General features: G+C 39.9%; 2 protein-coding genes across 2 annotated transcripts in view; both read left to right on the top strand.

Moving 5' to 3' along the window:
* Positions 1–20,264, top strand: part of LOC311502643 (unconventional myosin-XVIIIa-like) — a 55,751-nt gene that overhangs the window by 7,778 nt on the left and 27,709 nt on the right. Inside the window, exons 2-14 of the mRNA XM_084564968.1 lie at positions 6,753–6,840; positions 7,272–7,378; positions 7,467–7,643; positions 7,819–8,029; positions 8,112–8,254; positions 8,428–8,528; positions 8,710–8,773; positions 8,865–9,009; positions 12,506–12,676; positions 13,538–13,628; positions 14,056–14,248; positions 16,879–16,965; positions 19,023–19,161. Coding sequence (XP_084421094.1) covers positions 6,753–6,840; positions 7,272–7,378; positions 7,467–7,643; positions 7,819–8,029; positions 8,112–8,254; positions 8,428–8,528; positions 8,710–8,773; positions 8,865–9,009; positions 12,506–12,676; positions 13,538–13,628; positions 14,056–14,248; positions 16,879–16,965; positions 19,023–19,161 — 1,717 coding nt within the window. The remainder of the gene's footprint in view (positions 1–6,752; positions 6,841–7,271; positions 7,379–7,466; positions 7,644–7,818; positions 8,030–8,111; positions 8,255–8,427; positions 8,529–8,709; positions 8,774–8,864; positions 9,010–12,505; positions 12,677–13,537; positions 13,629–14,055; positions 14,249–16,878; positions 16,966–19,022; positions 19,162–20,264) is intronic.
* On the top strand, positions 102–2,189 carry LOC311502644 (uncharacterized protein; the record flags this gene model as incomplete). Its single annotated transcript, XM_084564969.1, has 3 exons — positions 102–140; positions 291–314; positions 1,253–2,189. 3 exons carry the CDS (start codon positions 102–104, stop codon positions 2,048–2,050), a joined length of 861 nt encoding a protein of 286 aa, XP_084421095.1. The 3' UTR covers positions 2,051–2,189.

The following is a 20,264-nucleotide window of genomic DNA, read 5'->3' on the forward strand; positions in this document are numbered from 1 at the left end:
ACATCCTCCTCTCTGTGGCATTCTCTTCTTTTCTCCCTCATCATTCCATATATTTATTCTCCACATCGTCCAGCTTAATCCATGACTTCTGGCCTATCACCATGGCGTACAAATCACGCTTTTCTTTCTGGGAGCAAAAGGGAAGTCTTGGTTCTGTGTTTTATACCTTTCAGTTCACATGTGCTTCTTGTTGCTCATTAAATTTGTTAAATATTCTTTTTTGTTAAGAGAGAAACACTTTGATTTAAATGTGTGGTTTGATTTTATTTGTGTTGCTTCCTCTTGTGTAGGTTAAAGTTGAGAACAAACCAAATGTAAGTGATTTTTCAGCTGCATGGTTTGGGGCAGTTTTTGTGTATTTGTGTGCTGAAACAGACTTGGTTACTAATCATTTCTGTGATTTCTTGTTAGTCAAAAGTCTAATTTAGACCACTGCTTAGCTGACGCATGTTGAAAATAAAGTGCAGGTTGATGGGGCTCAAGTTGATGTTTAGTATTCTCAGGATCAGCAGTGAGTAGAGAACACGGTTTCAGCATGAGTTTAATAACATTTTCTCACAGTTAATTGTCTTAATGAACTATCTCTAATTGTGTCCACTTTCAGTCCACAAGTGAACAATGATAAATTAACATTTTAAAACTAACAGAGGTCTAATGACAGACATTTGGATTGTAATCAGACTCAAAGACATCACCCTAAAGGTGTCCTGAAGAGCTCTCGTTTTGTGTTCACTTTCATTTTTTCCACCGAAATGCATTGTCTGTATCCTAAAAAGCCTAACAAACGTGCTTAGGACAATTCCTTCCAGTTTTTGTATTATTTTAAATCATGAATAGTTCAAACCCACATTAGCTCTTATGCTGCCACTAACTGTCTTTTATTGCGTGCCAGCAATAGCAGGATGTGGATGCCTTGTGCATGTGCTTGCTGCAAACAAAACATTGCTTCATAGAGCAACTAATGCTCAAACACTCCTCAGGGTTAATGTTTGAATGAAACCTAATCATGCACAACATGGGAGTCAGTGATTTTTTTTATTTATTTATTTTAAGCTTAAAGGTTAATTTAATTAATATGCTGAAATAAATGGCATATATGATGGCATATACTAGATTAGATGCACAATGTATAGAAATCCATTTCAGAATAATCCTGCAGCTCAGAACCTGTAGCTGATATCTTTGACAGTTTATCGGTGCCAGCCATGAGAATAATCTACACTGTTTTCTACCTTGCTTTGTTTATATTCAGCCTGATGTAGATAGTAGTCAGCCTCAGGCAGACACTAAACCCGATCAAGACACAGGAAGCCGCCCACAGCCAACTGCTACATCAGCTGAAGAGTCCGGTAGTAACGTTGCTATGGGAGGTCCAGACAATCCAGGGGAGGAGCAGAGCGGCAAAAAGGTGATGAGGGTTGTTAGAAGAGTTGTTAGACGGGTGGTTCCTGCTGGGATGGAAGAGCAGAACCAGCCCTCTGTTTCTGCTCCTGCTCCCGCCTCGGTCCCCAGTAAAGCCAGAGCTACTGGGGGGGACAAGGACGATATATCCATGGGCCTGGCCAGTCTAATGGGCAGAGGCAGAACCAAAGAACACCGGCCTCGCACCCGCACCCAAGACCGCAAGGAAGATGTGAAAGAAGACTTGAAGCAAGAAGAGGATGGAGGAAAGATGGAGGAAGAGGAGGAGAAACCTACTGTGGAAAAACCAGAAGAAGCTGCATCTGCGCCCGCTGTAACAGCTCCAAATCCTGCATCACCAAAGCCCAACCCCCTCACTCCTCCAACCGGTTTCATTCCTCCACCAAAACCAGACCCTTTGGCCCCGCCTGCTGGTTTCATTCCTGCTCCCAAACAGAATCCGCTGACCCCTCCACCTGGTTTCATCCCTGCCAAAAAATCGAGCCCAATTCCCCCAAAACAGAATCCCTTGGCAAGACCTCCAGGATTCATCCCTGTCCCAAAGACGGATCCCTTGGCTCCTCCTGCAGGCTTCATCCCAAAGCCTCGTCTTTTTGCTGTAAAGAAAGCGGAGGTACTGAGTAAATAAAAGGTGCATGTTTCTTGCTGAACCTCTGGGTGGAGCATGTCTTCTAATAATAACCCAGACATTACTGTTCATATATATGCAGCTTCCTGAAACAATCAGATCAGCGAATTTGCTTTTGGATATTGAACGTAACTCTTTATTACAGGAAGTATAATTAGTTTGCCTATAATATTCATTATAAACAAAATTGATTGAACTTCTTTTATTTTCTCCAAGTATCAGTTGGGTTTTGATTCTGGCAAAAACTTAATATAATGAAGCGAGTGCATAAGCGAAGGGAAGTGGAGTGTGTGTGCGAGCTCATGATCAGACTTCATCAGTGGTGATAAGGGTGTGCTCATGCCCTGCTCTTAGCTAGTCTGGTCAGTTGAAGTCATCTTTGAGCACTGAGCTGTGTCTCATTACTGTCACTTTGAGACTTGAGGTTGCGCTCTGTCTGCTGTAGACCACTGAGGCTTTAAAGATCGTTTGGGAGGCTTTTTAAAGAACCAGCAATCATTATAAGAATTCAAATAATGTCCTTCCAAGCTAAAGTTGTTCTGGTCAGTAATAGCAGAGCTGATCAAATAACCAGGATCACAGTTTTTAGTGTACAGCTTGATGCAGGCACAATATAATTTAGGTTTTTTAAATATTTATTCCATTAGGTATTTTATCTTGTAGCACTTCCACATGATGTACTTCCATTGTTCCACTTTCAGTTTGTTCTTCAGACAAGGCTGTTTTTTGATCCTGTTATTTAGTTTCTTTGGCATTCTGTCTGTCAGCAGGCCATGAGAAAACTGCTGGGTAGTTTGTGGAAGAGCGAGGGATTTGATTTTGGAGATGCACCTGGTATTTTTGCTGTGGATATTGCGTTTTTAACCTCTCTTGGGAGAGATTTTGTTTTCAAATATTGAGGGCAGGAATGCGATGTCAGCCGCACTTATAAATTTATGTGTGACTTGGCATCACTGGCTGTTTGTGCTGTCCAGAGATTTGACTTTCTGCTGTCACTGGAGCGTGGACAGTGCAACAAAATGTGTCCTTTTGTAGTTTACAGTGGCACAGCTCATCCATGGTGCAAAAGTGAAATTGAATCTAGTACTGCAAAAACCCTACTTTAATTTACTGTAAAATAATATTAAACAATCAATCGGAAGTGATGCATTTATTGTGATTAACTGAAAGTTTTCCACTTAAACCCAATTACAAATATAACCTGAAGCAAGTATATAAAGTAAACTAAGTAGATGTGTACCAAACCTTTATACAGTTGTAAGACAATATCATAGAACGTGTGATGGTTTCATTTCATGTGCTATTTTTAGATTTTCAGATCCAGCTGCAGCATAGTGCATAATTATTTAATTACTTTCAAGAAATTTGCAACAGACTGTTGTCTAAACAGCTATTGACGAAGAGAAGCCTTGAACAATTATTATTTTGCTGCAGCGCTTAATGATCCAATTTTCTTTAATAGTCACTTTGCCTTCCCCATTTCCTGATTGAATTAACTGGGAAATTAAATTAGTTGGAACAAATATGTCTTGAAGATGGCTGTAATTTCCGGATGAGTAAAACGGAATGTACGCTATACTCCAAAATAAATACGTCACGCTAAAAGATAATTGTCATCATCATCATCATCATCTTGCCATGTAAATTCCATCTCTCTGTGTGTGCATGTTTTTCTGTGTGTTTGTGAATATTCACATAAAGAAGGAGACCTCTGCCCCCCCTGCGGCCCCTGTTGCACTGCCCAATGCCCACTCTGCAAAAAATGAACAGGTGTGTGTCTCTTGCTGCAAAGGTACACGTGTGTGTTTCTCACATTCAAAAGCACAACACTTTTTTCAGTTTTCTGTTTTCATGGAATGCTTGTTTGTGCCTACTCAGTTTTAAGTTTGTCTAAAGTTGACAGTCCTAGGAATTGCCTCTGGATCACTGAGTTTAATTTCCGGCCACTTCTTGGGTGTTGCTGGTCCTGCTATCCAATTGCAGGTCGCACAGCTGGTTCCCTCTGAGGAAGACCATAACCGTGTAAAGAGGATCTTCACTGTCAATGGCAATGATGTAACGTTTTTCTACTTTAGCTTGTTTGATTTGCATCCCACATGCTTTACCAAGGCATATACAGTGACTAGCCTGTGTGAACTGCTTTTTTACACATATAGAGGGGGCTTTGTCCAGAAATTGCTAAAGTCCTCATTGGACTGTCCGAAGGAGTCTTACTGGCAATTACCAAATCTAAAGGTCCCCTTCCTTATTGCCTTCTGTGAAAGTTGACCCTTCAAGACCAAAGAAGTCTAGACTCATACTAAAGTATGGAGATTCTTTCCAGGAGAACATAGAGATTAAGCCTCCTTTCGTTTCCAGGTGTAGATACATGAATGCTATCTGTATTGTCTGGTACATCATTGATTGGCACTACACTTCAGAAAAGAATAGAGCATGAATCCCTTTACTTTTGTTGTTGACTTGTGCATGTTTGACAATGGTCAGCTTATGCTTTGTGTTTCTGGCAAATTGACTTCTTCATGTTCAAACTGATTTAATTATGTGCTTGTCAGGGTCAGAGGGGCACCTATTGTATGACAGTGCGTTGTGTGATTGTTTTGGCAGTGTTGGATTATATAGCACTGAATTGTTACTTGTTTTCTCAAGATTTAGAGCTATCAATATAGAACAGCAGACAGAACCTAAACTCCTGTATGACAATATCCTATCGTCACCATCTTACTAGGGAAAAAGATCCAGGAAATGAGGAAATGTGAGTTAGCAAGAATTACCTTCCACATAGTGTCTACATCTTTTTTTTGTAATAATTTGCTTTAGATTTAAACCAGATGTAATATTATTATGTCATAGATCACATATTGGTCACTACTCAACATTAACCTCAATGAAGAATCTGACACCTGTAAGGCTTGAAAGCCTCTACACTGTTCCTGTGTGTATTGTTCCCTGAGTAAGATGGTGGTGACTATCTTCCAATCTCTAGTTCTATCTCTGTGGTCCAGAGCACTGGAATTCACTTATTTTTGTACCTTGCTCTGATCTCCTGTTGTCTCAAACTATGTCCTAAATCTCTGACTTTGCTTTTCCGTGGGTCACTGGATCCTGACTTGCTGCGGTCCACTTTGCTGTTTGCATGGCTAGCGTGCCAGAGGCCACAAATCTTCTCAGGTACAGCCTGTCTGACCGTGGGCACGCTGCACTCCCTCGGCTGTAGAGTTCTGGAGTCTAAACTTGTTCTCTTCTACTGACCCCTCTGTGCCCTACTTTGTCTATGCCTGTGTGCTTGTCTTTGACCCCCAGGCTGCTTTCTTTCTAATGGGACATCAGTCTGTGGTTAATAAAGTTGGATTAGAGAGTCTCAACAAGATTCACTTTCCAATGCTGTATTTAACTGACACTGGACTCGTTGCGTCCTGCATCTGTATAATGGTATTGTGGCTTGCTTTGCATAATTACACCAAGATACTGAGGTTATATTGTAGTCATATGCCAGTGTAAACTTTCTGGGTTTGCTTAACTGGCATTTCAAATCAAATGAGTGCTACATTGAAATGTCAGTGACTTTGCATGCAATGATACTAGATATTGTTGTATCTTATATTATGCTACCTTTTCTGTATGATATTGTTAACTGTGAATGTTAATATGACAGAGCATGAGTTTGTTTACTGCCTCCCAACCCACACAATGTACTTCTATGCACCTTGTAACCCTGCTCATTAATGCATTCATACAGCAATTATCTTCTGGTGAAGGAGTGACTCATCAAGGATTGCTTGGCTTTCTGTTGGATTATTGCTGTAGTACTGTTTATTATATGTTTTCCTCATAATATATTTTGACCTTCTAATACATTTTTCACCATGCCATATTTTGCATTGTTTCAATCATACTGTAAGGAAGTGCAGTTAAAAAGCTAAAAAGACTGGTATTTTCTTCTCCAGTCCAAGCCTGTTGAGGACCCTGTGGCCATCCTTCAGGCAGCACACTCAGCTGCAACTCAGGTCTGACCATAGCTACAACTGGTTGTAATTCTGGTTGCATGGTTCAGAGTGATGTCTGTTTTGTGGTTTATGTGTGTGACAAACCAGTAAAGGTGTGTGTTATTGAGAGTGTTTCACCACCTAGAAATTCCGGGATTTACCCTCCCTCTAGCCCTATCCGTGTTGAGTGTTTTTGAGTAAAATAATAGAAGTGCCACATTCTCAATTTGTGTTCATCACTATGCATCGACCTCACATCTCAAGCTGTCCAATGTTTAATATGTTAGCTTGATTGCATGTCCAATCTAAATTGTATGTTTCCATGCATGAGTCTCTCTAAACACTTGACTTGCATTAGGTGGTGCGGTTGTTTGCTGCGGTTACTCTTTTTTTCATGTATTTTTGTGTATGTGATGTACGTGGTTGTGATGAACTCTAATATTTTGGGAACTCTGGTTCTTATGTGGAGGGCTGCTGGTGCAGTGGACAAACACACAGGAGGGGAAATATGAAAACATTCAAGCACTCACAAAAGCCTGCATGTATTTGCACTGAAAGAAGCCCGAGTTCCCCTCGTCTCATGTGAATGTGAACTATAAGTTAATTAGTGCTTGTGAAAATCTCATTTGTGGCATCCATCTGGAAGTCCATTATGCAGTTATATGATTTAATAATCAATGATTCAACAGTAATTGCTTAGACAAATTTTTCTGATACAGGGAAAGACTGAGGAGCAGATAACAGCAGAGAAAGCCTGGTACAACACAGAGAAAGTATGGCTTGTCCACAAGGATGGATTCTCTTTGGGTTAGTAAAACTTTTGTATATGAATATCTGTATAAATTATGATAGCCAATACGGATGATGGAAAATGTGTTTATAACTTATTATTCTAGATCAGATATGCCACTCCTTCTCTATTCAGAGCTAGTTTATTGGTTTCTGGGTGATATGTGATCTCCCATCTATAAATGGGTGTTTGAAGCATAGAAAATGCTTTTGAAATGTTAAAGGAGGGCATCTGAGCAGATAACTCAAATTTACCTTAGGCTACATTTAATTAGACTAACCATGATTTCAACAGTGAATGTGTGTTAAGTTTTAATAAATCTCCGGCATTATTAAAAGGGCTAAAACTGCCACACATTATCAGACATGTAAGATAAGGTGAGGCTTTTGCACTTAGGTTGAGATCATGCGTCACAATAAATTAACTCTCACACTTTGTGGCGATACAGCAACTCTCCTGAAGACAGAGACAGGCAGTCTGGCAGAGGGGAAGGTGAAAATCCGCCTGGAGAGTGACGGATCTTTATTGGATGTGGATGAAGACGATGTGGAGAAGGTATTTAATCATCAAATCAACTCTGAACCTCATCAATTACGGCTGACACCGGGGTGAGAATGTGACCGCTTCTGACTTTGAACTCTAGGCAAACCCGCCCATGTTTGACCGAGTGGAGGACCTGGCCTCTCTGCAGTATCTGAATGAGTCGAGTGTGATGCACTCCCTGCGACAGCGGTATGGCAGTAACCTGGTGCACACCCACGCTGGGCCCAACATGGTGGTCATTAACCCCATTAGCGCCCCTTCGATGTATTCTGAGAAGGTAGGCTGCAGCTTGCACATTTAATCACACATCTCTTATGGAGTACAATAGGCAGGGGTATGGTGTTTTATAACGATAGTAAGTGATTTATGTGTTAAATACAGTGTGTTTGTTGTATAATAGTCTTTATGATTTTGTTCTCATGTCCCTCCTTGTCCTTTTGTTTTCTTTCCAGGTGATGCAAATGTTCAAGGGCTGCAGAAGGGAGGACACTGCTCCTCACATTTACAGCATGGCACAAGCTGCCTATAGGAACCTCCTGACCACTCGCCAAGATCAGTCCATCGTCTTGCTGGGCAAGAGTGGAAGTGGCAAGACCACTAACTGTCAACACATCATCCAGTATCTGATTAATATTGCTGGAAGCACCAACAAAACCTTCTCCAGTAGGTTGGAAAGGATAAGTAAATGTTGTTGCTGATGTAATGATCCCCTGATATAGCAGTGTTTCTCTTTGTTTGTCTGTAGCAGAGAAATGGCAGGCAGTCTATTCCGTTTTGGAGGCTTTTGGGAATGCTTCTACCTGTATGAATGGAAATGCAAGTCGCTTCTCCCATATTGTTTCCTTGGACTTTGACCAGGCAGGCCTGGTGACCTCTGCTTCTATCCAGGTACAAATAAACACAGTTGGTCAGTGGTGCTCAACTGGTGTATCTCATCCTTATGCATGCCTGCTTTCATCTCAGACAGTGATTATCACCAAACTCCAAGACTCTTTGTTAGTACACAGTAGTTAATGTGATAATGTTTTTTTCTGTCATTTTAATATCCTGCTCTGTTGCAGACCATGCTTCTGGAGAAGATGAGGGTGACAAGAAGACCAGAGGGAGAGTCCACTTTTAATGTCTTTTACTACCTGATGGCTGGAGTTGATAGCTCTCTGAGGTCGGAATTAATACTCTCATGCCAATTAAAATCACAATACCCCACCGTTGGGCTCAGGATTTATTACATAGATATAACGGAATGATAAATGGCTGCTCTTGGAGACTTCTACCAGTTTCCCCATTAGTCGTAAGACTGTGGTCTTTGATATCTTCTGTGTTGTTTTTCATTTCTCCATCAGAACTGAACTGCACCTTAACCACTTTGCTGAAAACAATGCATTTGGAATCATGCCACAGACTAAGGTAGATGCAACTTGTTACTGGGCTTGGTTTTGTACAAGCACAATATATATATATATATATACTTTTAGCAGCCTGTTTATCAATCTAACAGGCTGAGGATAAGCAACGGGCCTCCCAGCAGTTTTCCAAGCTACAAGCAGCCATGAAGGTTCTGGGTATCAGTGCTGATGAGCAGAGGGCCCTCTGGCTAGTCCTTGGGGCCATCTACCATCTTGGGTCTGCAGGAGCTACCAAGGGTAAGATTGCTGCATATTTTATTGGTGTTGATAATGCTATTCACAACTCGTACCAATAACAAAGATGTCAAAGTTTATCCTAACTCATACTCCAGTGCATGAAAAACAAGGCCAATGTCAAAAAATTACCCTTGTTAGCCAAAACAGTTTTAATTCCACTTTATGTAATGTGACAGATGTCAAGCCTGCATTATCTCACAGTTGGTAACATCTTCTGTGTGATGCAAGGCAGATGTAATCCCGATAACTGAATTATGCATCTGCACTTTAAAAGATGTTGCACAGTGCACAGATTGTTAGACTGAGCTGCACTGATCTACACCTCAAAATATTTAGGTCATTACAGCGAAGTGTATGCTTTAGAACTGACAGCACTTGAAATCATTCGAGACTTCTTTTTACAGGTTTATCATGGCTTTACAGTATGAATTGATACGTTGTATCTTTTCTGTTAGATCGGAAGCTCTGTCAGATCTATCTTATTATTCCTCAGTGAATGAGAATATTAAATACACAGGTAACTGTTTGTGCTAGAGCAACTGGAACCACTGGCAAACTAACTGAGCCTTGTTTAAAGAAGCATTTAACAGAGCAAGGATAAAAAAACAACTCTCATTTCAACCTTAGACTTGACAAACATTTATCTTGTCATAACAATGCATTATTAGACTAATGGGAACAGCAGACATCGTAAACACAAGGCTGTGTTTCTGTCTGAAGCTGTTTTGTTAGAGGTTGTTATTTTCCTTTTAAGTAATATAACTCCCTCTCATTAGCATTTGACTTTCATTTTAAAATTCAGTGTTTTTTTTTTTTTTACCAAAGGCCATCAGAAAGATTTGTATTATCGCTGAAGTATTACTTATACACTGCCTGACCAAAGAAAAGTCACCACCTGGATTCAACTAAGAAAATAGGTATGAGTCTCTTTCAGCTGTCAACAAATTATTTAACTCCAACTGATGCAGTGAGTAGCTTCTCATTTCTTAAACAACCATGTCCAAAGACACATCCTGTGGACGTGGAAAAGATGTTAGTCTGTTTGAGAAAGATCAACTCATTGGAATGCATCAAGCAGAGAACACATCTAAGGAGATTGAAGAAACTACTAAAATTGGGTTAAGAACTGTCCAACACATTATTAAAAACTGGAAGGATAGTGGGGAACCATCGTCTTTGATGAAGAAATGTGGTCGGAAGAAAATCCTGATTGATCATGATTGGCGATCACTTGGTGAAATCAAATCGAAGAAAAACAACAGTAGAACTCAGAGCTATGTTTAATAGTGAAAGTAAGAGCATTTCCACACGTACAATGAGAAGGGAACTCAAGGGATTGGGACTGAACAAAAAGAAAGGTCATGTGGTCTGATGAGTCCAGATTTCCAGGTTCAGCAACATTATGTATCCAAAGAATGAGGTCAGCTGACTACCTCAATATACTGAATGACCAGGTTATTCCATCAATGCATTTTTTCTTCCCTGATGGTGCGGGCATATTCCAAGATGACATTGACAGGATTCATTGGGCTCAAATTGTGAAAGAATGGTTCAGGGAGTATGAGACATAATTTTCACACAGGGATTGGCCACCACTGAGTCCAGACCTTAACCCCACTGAGAATCTTTGGGATGTGATGGAGAAGGCTTTGCGCAGTGGCCAGACTCTCCCATCATCAATATAAGAATTTGGTGAAAAATGAATGCAACACTGGATGGAAATAAATCTTGTGACATTGCAAAAGCTTATCGAAACAATGCCACAGTGAATGAGTGCTGTAATCAAAGCTAAAGGCAGTTCAACAAAATATTAGAGTGTGTGAGCTTTTTTTGGTGGTGACTTTTTTTTTTTGGCCAGGCAGTGTATTTTATACTTTAGAATAAGTAAAAGGCTTTTCAAATATTCGATTATTATGTCCCTTTCAAACTGAGATTTAAACATATTTGCACTGTATATTTAAATTTAATATTCTTTCAATAAATTATAAAACTGTCTTTGATGAGCATATTTATAAAAATGTCCAAATGCAGTAAAGATACTTGATCTTGCAATCACATTTTAGCCTTATTTTTTAAAACAATGCAAATCAATTAACTAACATAAGAGAACACAAGAACACAAGGCATCATTCAAACCACAAGGAATGTATGGTAGCAGTGAGAGTGGCACCACATTTAGTGTTTTTGTTATGTTTGTTCTCTCTTCCCTTACTGTCTGCACTGTAATTGCCAGTCACTTGCACAATAGCTTGCCAAATTCTTTTCAGTGATCGCCTCCAGCTGGCTACTAATCTTTTAGATGGCAGTATAACATCATGAAGGACTAGTTTTAAAAAAATCATCCAGGAGTATTGTCTGTTATTGGGAATACAGACACTAAACGACTCTGTTGTGATCTGCAAATTAGTGGATGAATTTTGGAGTTCTGTTCTCCTTCTGTTAAACACACAGCAATTCTTATGGGTGCGGAGGAGTAGACACATTGATGGTGTTTTAGTTTTTTTCTCCCTACCTCCGAGAATATTACATTTATTTGTGAAAATACTCCACGCTATTAACAAACGCACTTGTTCCCAGGGCTGAATTTGTTTTTTTAGTTTTATATCTAATATTAAAGGCTATGTAAAGTTGTGTTTACTGGCAGTGCAGCTTCATTATGTAACACAAGAGGGCAGCAATGATCTCTAATCTCTCACAACTAATTAAAGGGACCACCTGAAATGAACCTGCTTGGCTGTTTACTGTAAAATCAACACTTATCCAAACTCACAGTGGGAAGCATTTTTCTATCTGCACTTGTCAGATATATTTTTCTAATCTTTAAGTGTCATACACTGATATAATAATATTCCGTTCCAGTTGTCCATTTCCATCTTTTTCATGTTTTAGTTGAATTTAAATAATTGTGGTGTCAACAATCTATCAAAGCAAATATTTAAATGTCTTTACAACCATCCTACTTATCATTATAAGCAGTATGAAAGGCTTCTGCCGCACTGATGTAACAGATAGAGCCCACTCCTCTCTGTGTGAAATCCCCCAGTTTCTCTCTTAAGTCTTAGAAGATACCACTTCATGGTGGATTAAAACTGAAATTTGCCCTCATATCTACATGTTTCTTTCACTCAGTTACTAGATTAAAGAGAAACTTGTGTTCCCCAATCGAAGTCTGTCTTTACATAAATAAATGAATTGTGTCTCCTAATAAGTGTTGCTTTCATTCTCAAGAAGATAAAAAGGAGCAATTATCACTTCAGCTTCACAGACATGTTTTCAGCATTAAACAATTGAAGCTTTTACGCGTAGAAGCCAGTGAATAGACCTTTTTTTTCAACAATCTGCCAAGATTGTGAACATGCTTTTAGTGCATGTGTCAGTGTCAGCTTGACCAGAGACCATAATCCTACCCTGTCAGAGACGGGCTTGTCACAAAGCTACCATACGCCTGGAATAGCTGTTAGAGGGGCTAATGGAGGTTTTTATGCACGTGTCTCAGCTGGCAGGAAACAATTTGCACGTCATGAGTGGGCCCAGAAGGCAGCCTACCTGCTGGGCTGCACCCTGGAGGAACTCTCCTCCTCCATCTTCAAGCACCAGGCCAAGGGCACCCTGCCCAGAGCCAGCACCATCCGCCAGGCTTCTGACGAAAATGGCACAGCAGATGCAGGTACTCCGCAGACCACATTCACCAACATGGTCTTCATTCCTCACAGTCCCCCCGACATCCCCCCTCCACACACACACACACACACACACACACTCTCTCTCTTTTTCTCTTTGTCTTGCCCCCTCTGTTTCTACACACATATACACAAGCACACTCGTACGCCTTTGCTCATCACCTGAGGGAAATTGCATGCACGGGAGAAAGTAATGCTTATCTTAGTAATGAATACTGCAGCTTTACAATGGCTGTTGACAGATAAGTAGACACACTATGTCGGGACAAGCAATTTTGGATCCACTCTTCATTCATTGTCCTTGAAATCATAATTGCCTCACATTGATTTTTCACATGTACGGGTTTTCTGACTTCCATCCAGACTGCAAGACATTTTGAAGGGCAGGGGGATACAGTTAAATGTCTATCACATGCAGGATGGACAGGAATGACCGGTGTTTAACCTTCCCTGTATCTACTCTCACACGTAGATGTGTGCACAAATGCGAAAACTTCTCCTGAGTGACATAAAGTCACTATTTTGTGTGATAGTGGAATAAATTAGAAGAGCTTAACAGGTGGCCAGTGCCGCTGGGCACAGACATGAGAATGCGCTGTTTGATCTGACCATTTTCAAAACACCTGAGTCCTACATGACACAACTTTGTAAAAAACAGTTCAGTCCCAGTTTGGCGACACTACGCCTGTGGGCATAGCATACTAAAATGATGCTACCTTTTACACCATACCTCTAGATTTTACAGCTCAAAACTATTCCATTCTTCTAATTCATCTAGTTCTATTTGATGATGAGATATTTTGAGTTTGCTGTTACTGATTTATTGTGTCTGGCTGCTTTTTATGCAGGATCCAAAGCTACAGCCATGGAGTGCTTAGAGGCCATGGCATCTGCACTTTACTCTGAACTCTTCACTATCCTCATTTCTTTAATAAACCGGTTAGTATCACACTCAAATTGACATATCATATTAATCATCATATAATTGAAATGTGTTGATACCTCATGCATCATTTCATGAATCAAAATTTTAAATGCATTTTCTTATACATTTCTATTTTTTGGCAATTAATTTATACCACCATAATTTGAGCTTAAACACAGCTTATATAATTGTGTTAGTTTTAATAGGTTTAATGGGTTGATCAATTAATGCTGGGCTATTCTATCTTTATTGCTTGGTTATTTAGGTTAAAGGATAAAAGGAAGATTATGTTATGGGTGGTTAAAATAGTGGATGTGGTGGGGAGATAAAAGGTCAAAGCCAGGGGCTATGCACTGAATCTAATCGATAAAAAAGCTGCGTCAGTATTGCAATGCTAATGTTTACATGTATGTGTGTTTGTGTTTTCCCTGTGCGCTTAAGGGCCTTGAAATCCAGCCAGCACTCCCTGTGCTCTCTGCTCATCGTGGACACTCCAGGTTTTCAAAACCCCAGGCTGGCCAAGCGCGACTGCGGCGCAACCTTTGAGGACCTATACCACAACTACACTCAAGAACGGCTGCAGACCCTCTTCTACCAGCGTACGTTTGTTCAGGAGTTGGAAAGATACAAAGAGGTAAGGACATGTGGAGTATAATGCGCTGTGCATACATACAGCCTCATTCTCACTGCCTCCGTCTTCCTTCTAAGACTTTCTCTCTCTCCGTTTGCTGCCTGCCTTCTCTCAGATATATCAACTCCAATAGTGTATGTGTTCATATATCAGATAGAGAATCCGTCCCACCTGTCACAAGCTGTGACAAGACAGACTAGTTCATGTGTTAGACCTTCTCATTAGTGATGCCAGTCTTCACCTCTTCTGCTGAGATCAAAGTGGAGTCACTCACAGCTGCCTTCGGGAGACACGCCCAGCTGCACAGCCTTGATGCTGTTCCCTGATGAAGGAACTATTCTTCTTCTGTCCTCCTTTAAGTTCTGCCTAGAAATGCTGGACCATAGTAACTGGGCTCAGTCATCCCCAAGGATTTAAGATATTCAAGGACAAATAATAGAGATTTTCTTTTAGTACCAACAAATAAATGAATCCATTCTAGCTGTCCACACTCTAATCCCAGAAATGTCTCATTGAAAATACAGCTAATAGCACACTAAAGTTAACCAGACATCCTGATCATATTACTTTAATACTGTGAACAGGGATACTGGGATTTCCCACCCACTCTCCCACCCACATCCTCTGCCTAGGAGAAAGGGAATTGGAGCGAAATGAAGCACTGCATAAATCTGCGTAGTGTAATTCTCTCTTGTCAGAACATCTTGAAAATATAAGAAGCTGTGAAACTGTCATTGTAAACTGGGTCAAACTCATTTAAAACCGTACAGCATTAACAATGAAAGTGTCAGGCAGGTTAAGCTGTGATACATACAACAGGCATATTCTTTATGCTTAATGAATTAAATGCTGTAGCTGTTTGGATAGTTTTTTTTCCCTCTGCATATTAACTCTCAACGGCAGAGAACAAAAATCATTTTGGCTGCTTCGCCCTCACAGTGAACTAGAGCACTGGCATCTGTCACGGCCACACTATTAGTGCTGCCAACATTTCCAGCCATTTAAAATGCAGCCTGCAGTTTGTCATTGCGAACTGTGAAGGTAAATTAGTGTTAATTTCCACTTCATCTCAGAAATGTTGTCATCTACAACATTAATTAAATTTTAGCATTTACACTTAGAGAAAAACAGTCAAGGTAAATGGCAGATATTGTAGATGCTGTATTTGTTGGGATTTTTGCTTTTCCTTACATCTAATATGCTTAGGGTTTTAGTTTTTCACTTCATTATGCATATATTTTGGAAATATGGCCTTTAGTAGGTGCATGGTTCATAGATGCTTAGAAACAGGGCTACAACGTATGAGTATCAAATCAGTATTGATTAATTATAATGTAATGATTCTAAAATATATATTCGTTCGTTCATACATTTTCTGTAACTGCTTGTCCTCTGGAGGGTCGCGGGGGACTGGAGCCTATCCCAGCTGTCACTGGGCAAGAGGCGGGGTACACCCTGGGCAGGTCTCCAGTCTATCACAGGGCTAGCACAGAGAGACAGACAACCATTCACACTCACATGCACACCTACGACCAATTTAGAATCACCAGTGAACCTAACGAGCATGTCTTTGGACGGTGGGAGGAAGCTGGAGTACCTGGAGAGAACATGCAAACTCCACACAGAAAGGGCCCAGATGGAATTGAACCCAGAACCTTCTTGCTGTGAGGCGTCAGTGCTAACCACAATCTAAAATATATTGAACAATCCAATTTAAGACTGCAGTCCAGTCTTTAATCTTAATCTGTTATTATTAATAATATGCTAGTTTATCTACCCTATATGACGATAAAAAGCAATAATTCCCCTTGAAGTTTAGTATTTTACTTGAAATATGACTGAATTAATTAACATAAAAATAGTTGCCAATTCATTTTTTAAATTAATTTAAAGTTTAGTTATTGCAGCTCAAATTACGAGTCTTTGTAGTAAATTTCCACGTTGTGATGTTGGCTTCCAAGAGACAGGGCCCCTTGGAGGCCATGTCTTCATGGGCTCATGAGATCAGGGCTACATTGGACTTACAGGATATCATAAAATGAATAGCACACCACTTCAGGCACATTTCACGTGTTGTGACTTTTTAATCTTTTTTTTTTTTTTTTTTTTCTGGGACAGGAGCCGTGATCAAAACAGAAACTGAGTTCTCTCAAAGGGACAGGGTCGTTAGTCAAAGAAACGCGGTGACATATCTATCTCTTACACACTCGGAAGAACTGTTTCCTCATCATCTACTTTCCCCTTTCAAGTGCATTAGGATCTCCTTGAAAAAAGATATATATTTATGGCTATAGGATAATATTATGCCTGGATTCCAGAATTTCTGGTGGGCTGTCATCAACTAGATTTCAATCCCTGAAAGACTCTCAAAAACTTCATCCTAAAAAAAACACCACTTATGTTTATCACAGAAAATTATGATTTTTGTGTTTGTCTTTATTCCTTATTTCCTGTTCCCTTGATGTAAAGGTCATCCTTAATATTATACTCTTTTGTTTGTTTGTATATACACCAACTATTTTGTACCTGACCTGTGTTTCTGTTGTTCGTGTTCAATAATAAGAATCATTTCATATTCTCATCCTCACAAGTCATATAAGAGTGTGTCAATCTGCTTGTCTGTCATCCTCCAGGAGAACATAGAGCTTTCTTTAGATGACACAGAACCCAGCACATCTCTGTCTGTGGCAGTGGTAGACCAGGCCTCAAGCCAAGCACTGGTAAGTCCAGTGTTTTCTTGTCTCTGTTGTCTTCATTTTTCTTTTAATATTGTACGGCACCCCCAACACTTATTTTTTCTTATGCACGAATAGCTGGTATTTATGTAATAACTTGTCTTTGAATACCTATCAAAACACCTAAGGGACTTGCACGCCTTTCATGATCTATTTTCACATAATGGTCTCTGGGTACCCTGTTTTTTTTGTTTTTGTTTTTGTTTTGTTTTTATTTAACAGTGAATTAAGAAAGAAAGTTTTCTTTATGCTACTTTTGTTTGGCAGAGGCTAGAAACGGAGGGTAGCAGCAAGAAAAGAAAGGTTAGAGAATCGACTTGAAGAGAGAAAATCAATGTTTGGCCTTTGCAGCCTATGATCTGCACCATGGAAACAGAAATGGCAGAGTTTAGAGAGTCATAGATCACTTTGCTATAATTCCAATACGTTTGGTTTGAGCGTTTTTACTTTTTAAGGGGTCCTCACTCAAATGGGAATGTCATCAGAAGCAGCGAACTGTAGTGCATCACGCTAAAATCAAAGGGTGAAAAAAACAACACACAGATTCAGAAGTCATTTCTAAAGTCCGTTCCAAAGATCTGCTGCTTAGAGAGAAGAAACAGTTTGATCACCGATTTTTTTCCACTTACAGATGGTGTTTTTTTCTTGTTGTAGCTCAGATGTCTGTTATCACAAACGGCCTTAATGCTCAATTCACTGCAAGCCAAGAGTTGTCATATGTCTCCTCCAAACGGACACCCTCTGTTGTATTTGCAGTCAGTGTGGTGTGCACTGCTGATAAGGATGTCTCTAGTGCATCTTCCTGATAGCTGCTAAAACAGTTTTTGGTTTTGTTGGTTTGATTCCTAAGGCTTGGTTTCCACGATGGATTCAGACATTGTCCATGCTAAACAAGCTACAGTACCTACCTTAATGTAGAGACTTTTAGCTAAAAGAGTAGACTCTTAGACTCTTTTAGCTAAAAGTCTACCACTCAAGACTATTTCTATTTTATTTAGTAAAATTTTAAGATGAAACAATGCAGTCTTCATATTCATTCTAGTTTTTGGTAAAAGCTAAACTGATGACACTATGACTAACTGCTGAGGGACACAGGGACATTATAAACTTTTGAAACTTTAATTTCCACTGCTAATATTATTATCAGGCCTGTCACAAGTTTCTCAGTCTGGGAAAACATACAGCGAACTACTTTTAAGGAGAACAGCTAATATTTAATGAAACACTGGCTGCAGAGGCCAACAAGCAGCATTTGAAGGATCATTCTCGCAAATTTTCAAAAGCAGTTATTGGGGGTTTTTTTGTACCCCAGAGGCAGATAAATAGTAAAGCTTTAAATATACTCTGATTCATCAGTGTGCTCCCATTAAGCAGCTAAAACAAGCTAAATGTCCTTGTGGCAAGGTGGTTTGTGCAACGCTTGCTAAAGCAAAGTCTTTTTTAGGCAGAGCCGATGGTAAAGAGCATGAAAGAGGTAAAATGCAAAGTAGGAATGAAGGTAAAACTGAACATTTAAGACCACCTTCCTAATATTGTGTAGGTCTCCCTTGTGCCTCCAAAACAGTTGTGACTCATCAGAGAATGGACATTGGCCTTCTGAGGGTGTCCTGTGGTGTCTGGCAACAGAATGTTGTTAGTGGGGGCCTTCCCCCTGAGGGGAGGGGCCTCTGTGGATCATCCCACAGATACTTGATCGGTTTGGGATCTAGTGAATTTAGAGGCCCGGTCAACACCTTGTGCTGTTCTTCATGTTTTTTTAGTTGTTCCTAAACCGTTTTTGTGTGTGTGCCTGTGTCAGGCTGCATCCTGCTGGGGATGGCTGCTGCCATCAAGGAGTGTCGGGGTGGGGGTGTCTGGTCTGGTCTTGGTGGGTGGTACATGTCTAAGTAACATCCACATGAATGCCAGGTCCAAAAGCAGAACATTGAATTGTCACAGTATGGTCAATGATATTTACTTCTCCTGTCAGTGGTTTTAATGTTGTGGCTGATCGGTGTATGACCTTTGATATGTGTATGTGTTTATTCATGTTCATTTGACAGGTACGAACAGTTCGAACAGATGAAGCACGGGGCCTGTTGTGGCTGATGGAGGAGGAAGCACTGCAGCCTGAGGGATCAGAGGAAACACTTTTGGGACGTCTCTTTAGCTACTATGGACCTGCTGAGGGCGAGAGTAAAGGCAAGGAGTCACACAAGCATTTAATGGTCTTTAAATGGATGGATCGTTCTGAGAAAACAACTGATATGAATAATTAATCTGAAAAATCATATATTAATATTAATAGTGCTGCCATCTTTCATTTCAGTTGTAGCGGAACTCCTTATTACGTTCAATGTGTGAGAGCAAAATAGTTCCTTGGTCTTGTCTTCAGAGTATATACCAACTTTTGCTATAGCTCTCTATAAAATTTTTACTATATGCTGTTAAGTGTTTTGAAACACTTCACAGCACTTTACCGACTACTCTCCCTTTGTGTCATAGTAGGCTTTATTGTGTCATGGTGAAGGATCACACAATAGATTTCACACAAGCATTGTGTGCTGTAGATAAGTCACAGAAATACTGTATTTTCCATGTGTATAGTTGGCAACCTTGAGAAAACTTGTCAAAGTTAAAGCTTTTAAACATTTCCACAGCTGAACTCAGTTACTGCATTGTGAGTTCATGCCTCCACAAACTGCTTGAGCTGCTCTTCACGTCTATGTCTGTTCAGACTCATATATGTAGTAGATACACTGTGTGCAGACTTTAAAGCAGTCTAATCATATTTTTTTTTCCTATTCTATATTAATATACACATTCTTGAAATATGGCCAAAAACATGAATTCTGAGTTTGCAATGACCCTGATCTTTGACCTTTGTCTTCTAAATTGAAATCGGTTAATCTGCAAGTGCAAGAAAATGTTTGTGCAAGAAATTTCTTGTCATTTAAGGCCTTTAAAACAACAGCTGGAGGCTTCCCATTCAGTTGCATAGGGCACATTTTTAATTTTCCTGTTTGTTTTATCAGTAATATCTCTTTGATGGTCTTCCATGTCATGCCTGAGGCAGATTGTTGCATCATTTATGACAATACATAGATGGCTCTAAACATTTCACACTCAAGCTACCAGGACAGACTAATATGGTCCATGAACAACTAGATACGCTTGGAACAGACTGTCTGTCGCTATCCCTGCATCTTTTAAGATTACATAGATTTGTGACAATGCCCAAACGCGAGTAATCAGGACATGATAAATCTGCTAGTTGTTCTTCATGCGCACTATATAAATATATA

Source organism: Chelon labrosus, assembly GCF_963514085.1.
Source record: "Chelon labrosus genome assembly, chromosome: 17".
Taxonomy (NCBI): domain Eukaryota; kingdom Metazoa; phylum Chordata; class Actinopteri; order Mugiliformes; family Mugilidae; genus Chelon; species Chelon labrosus.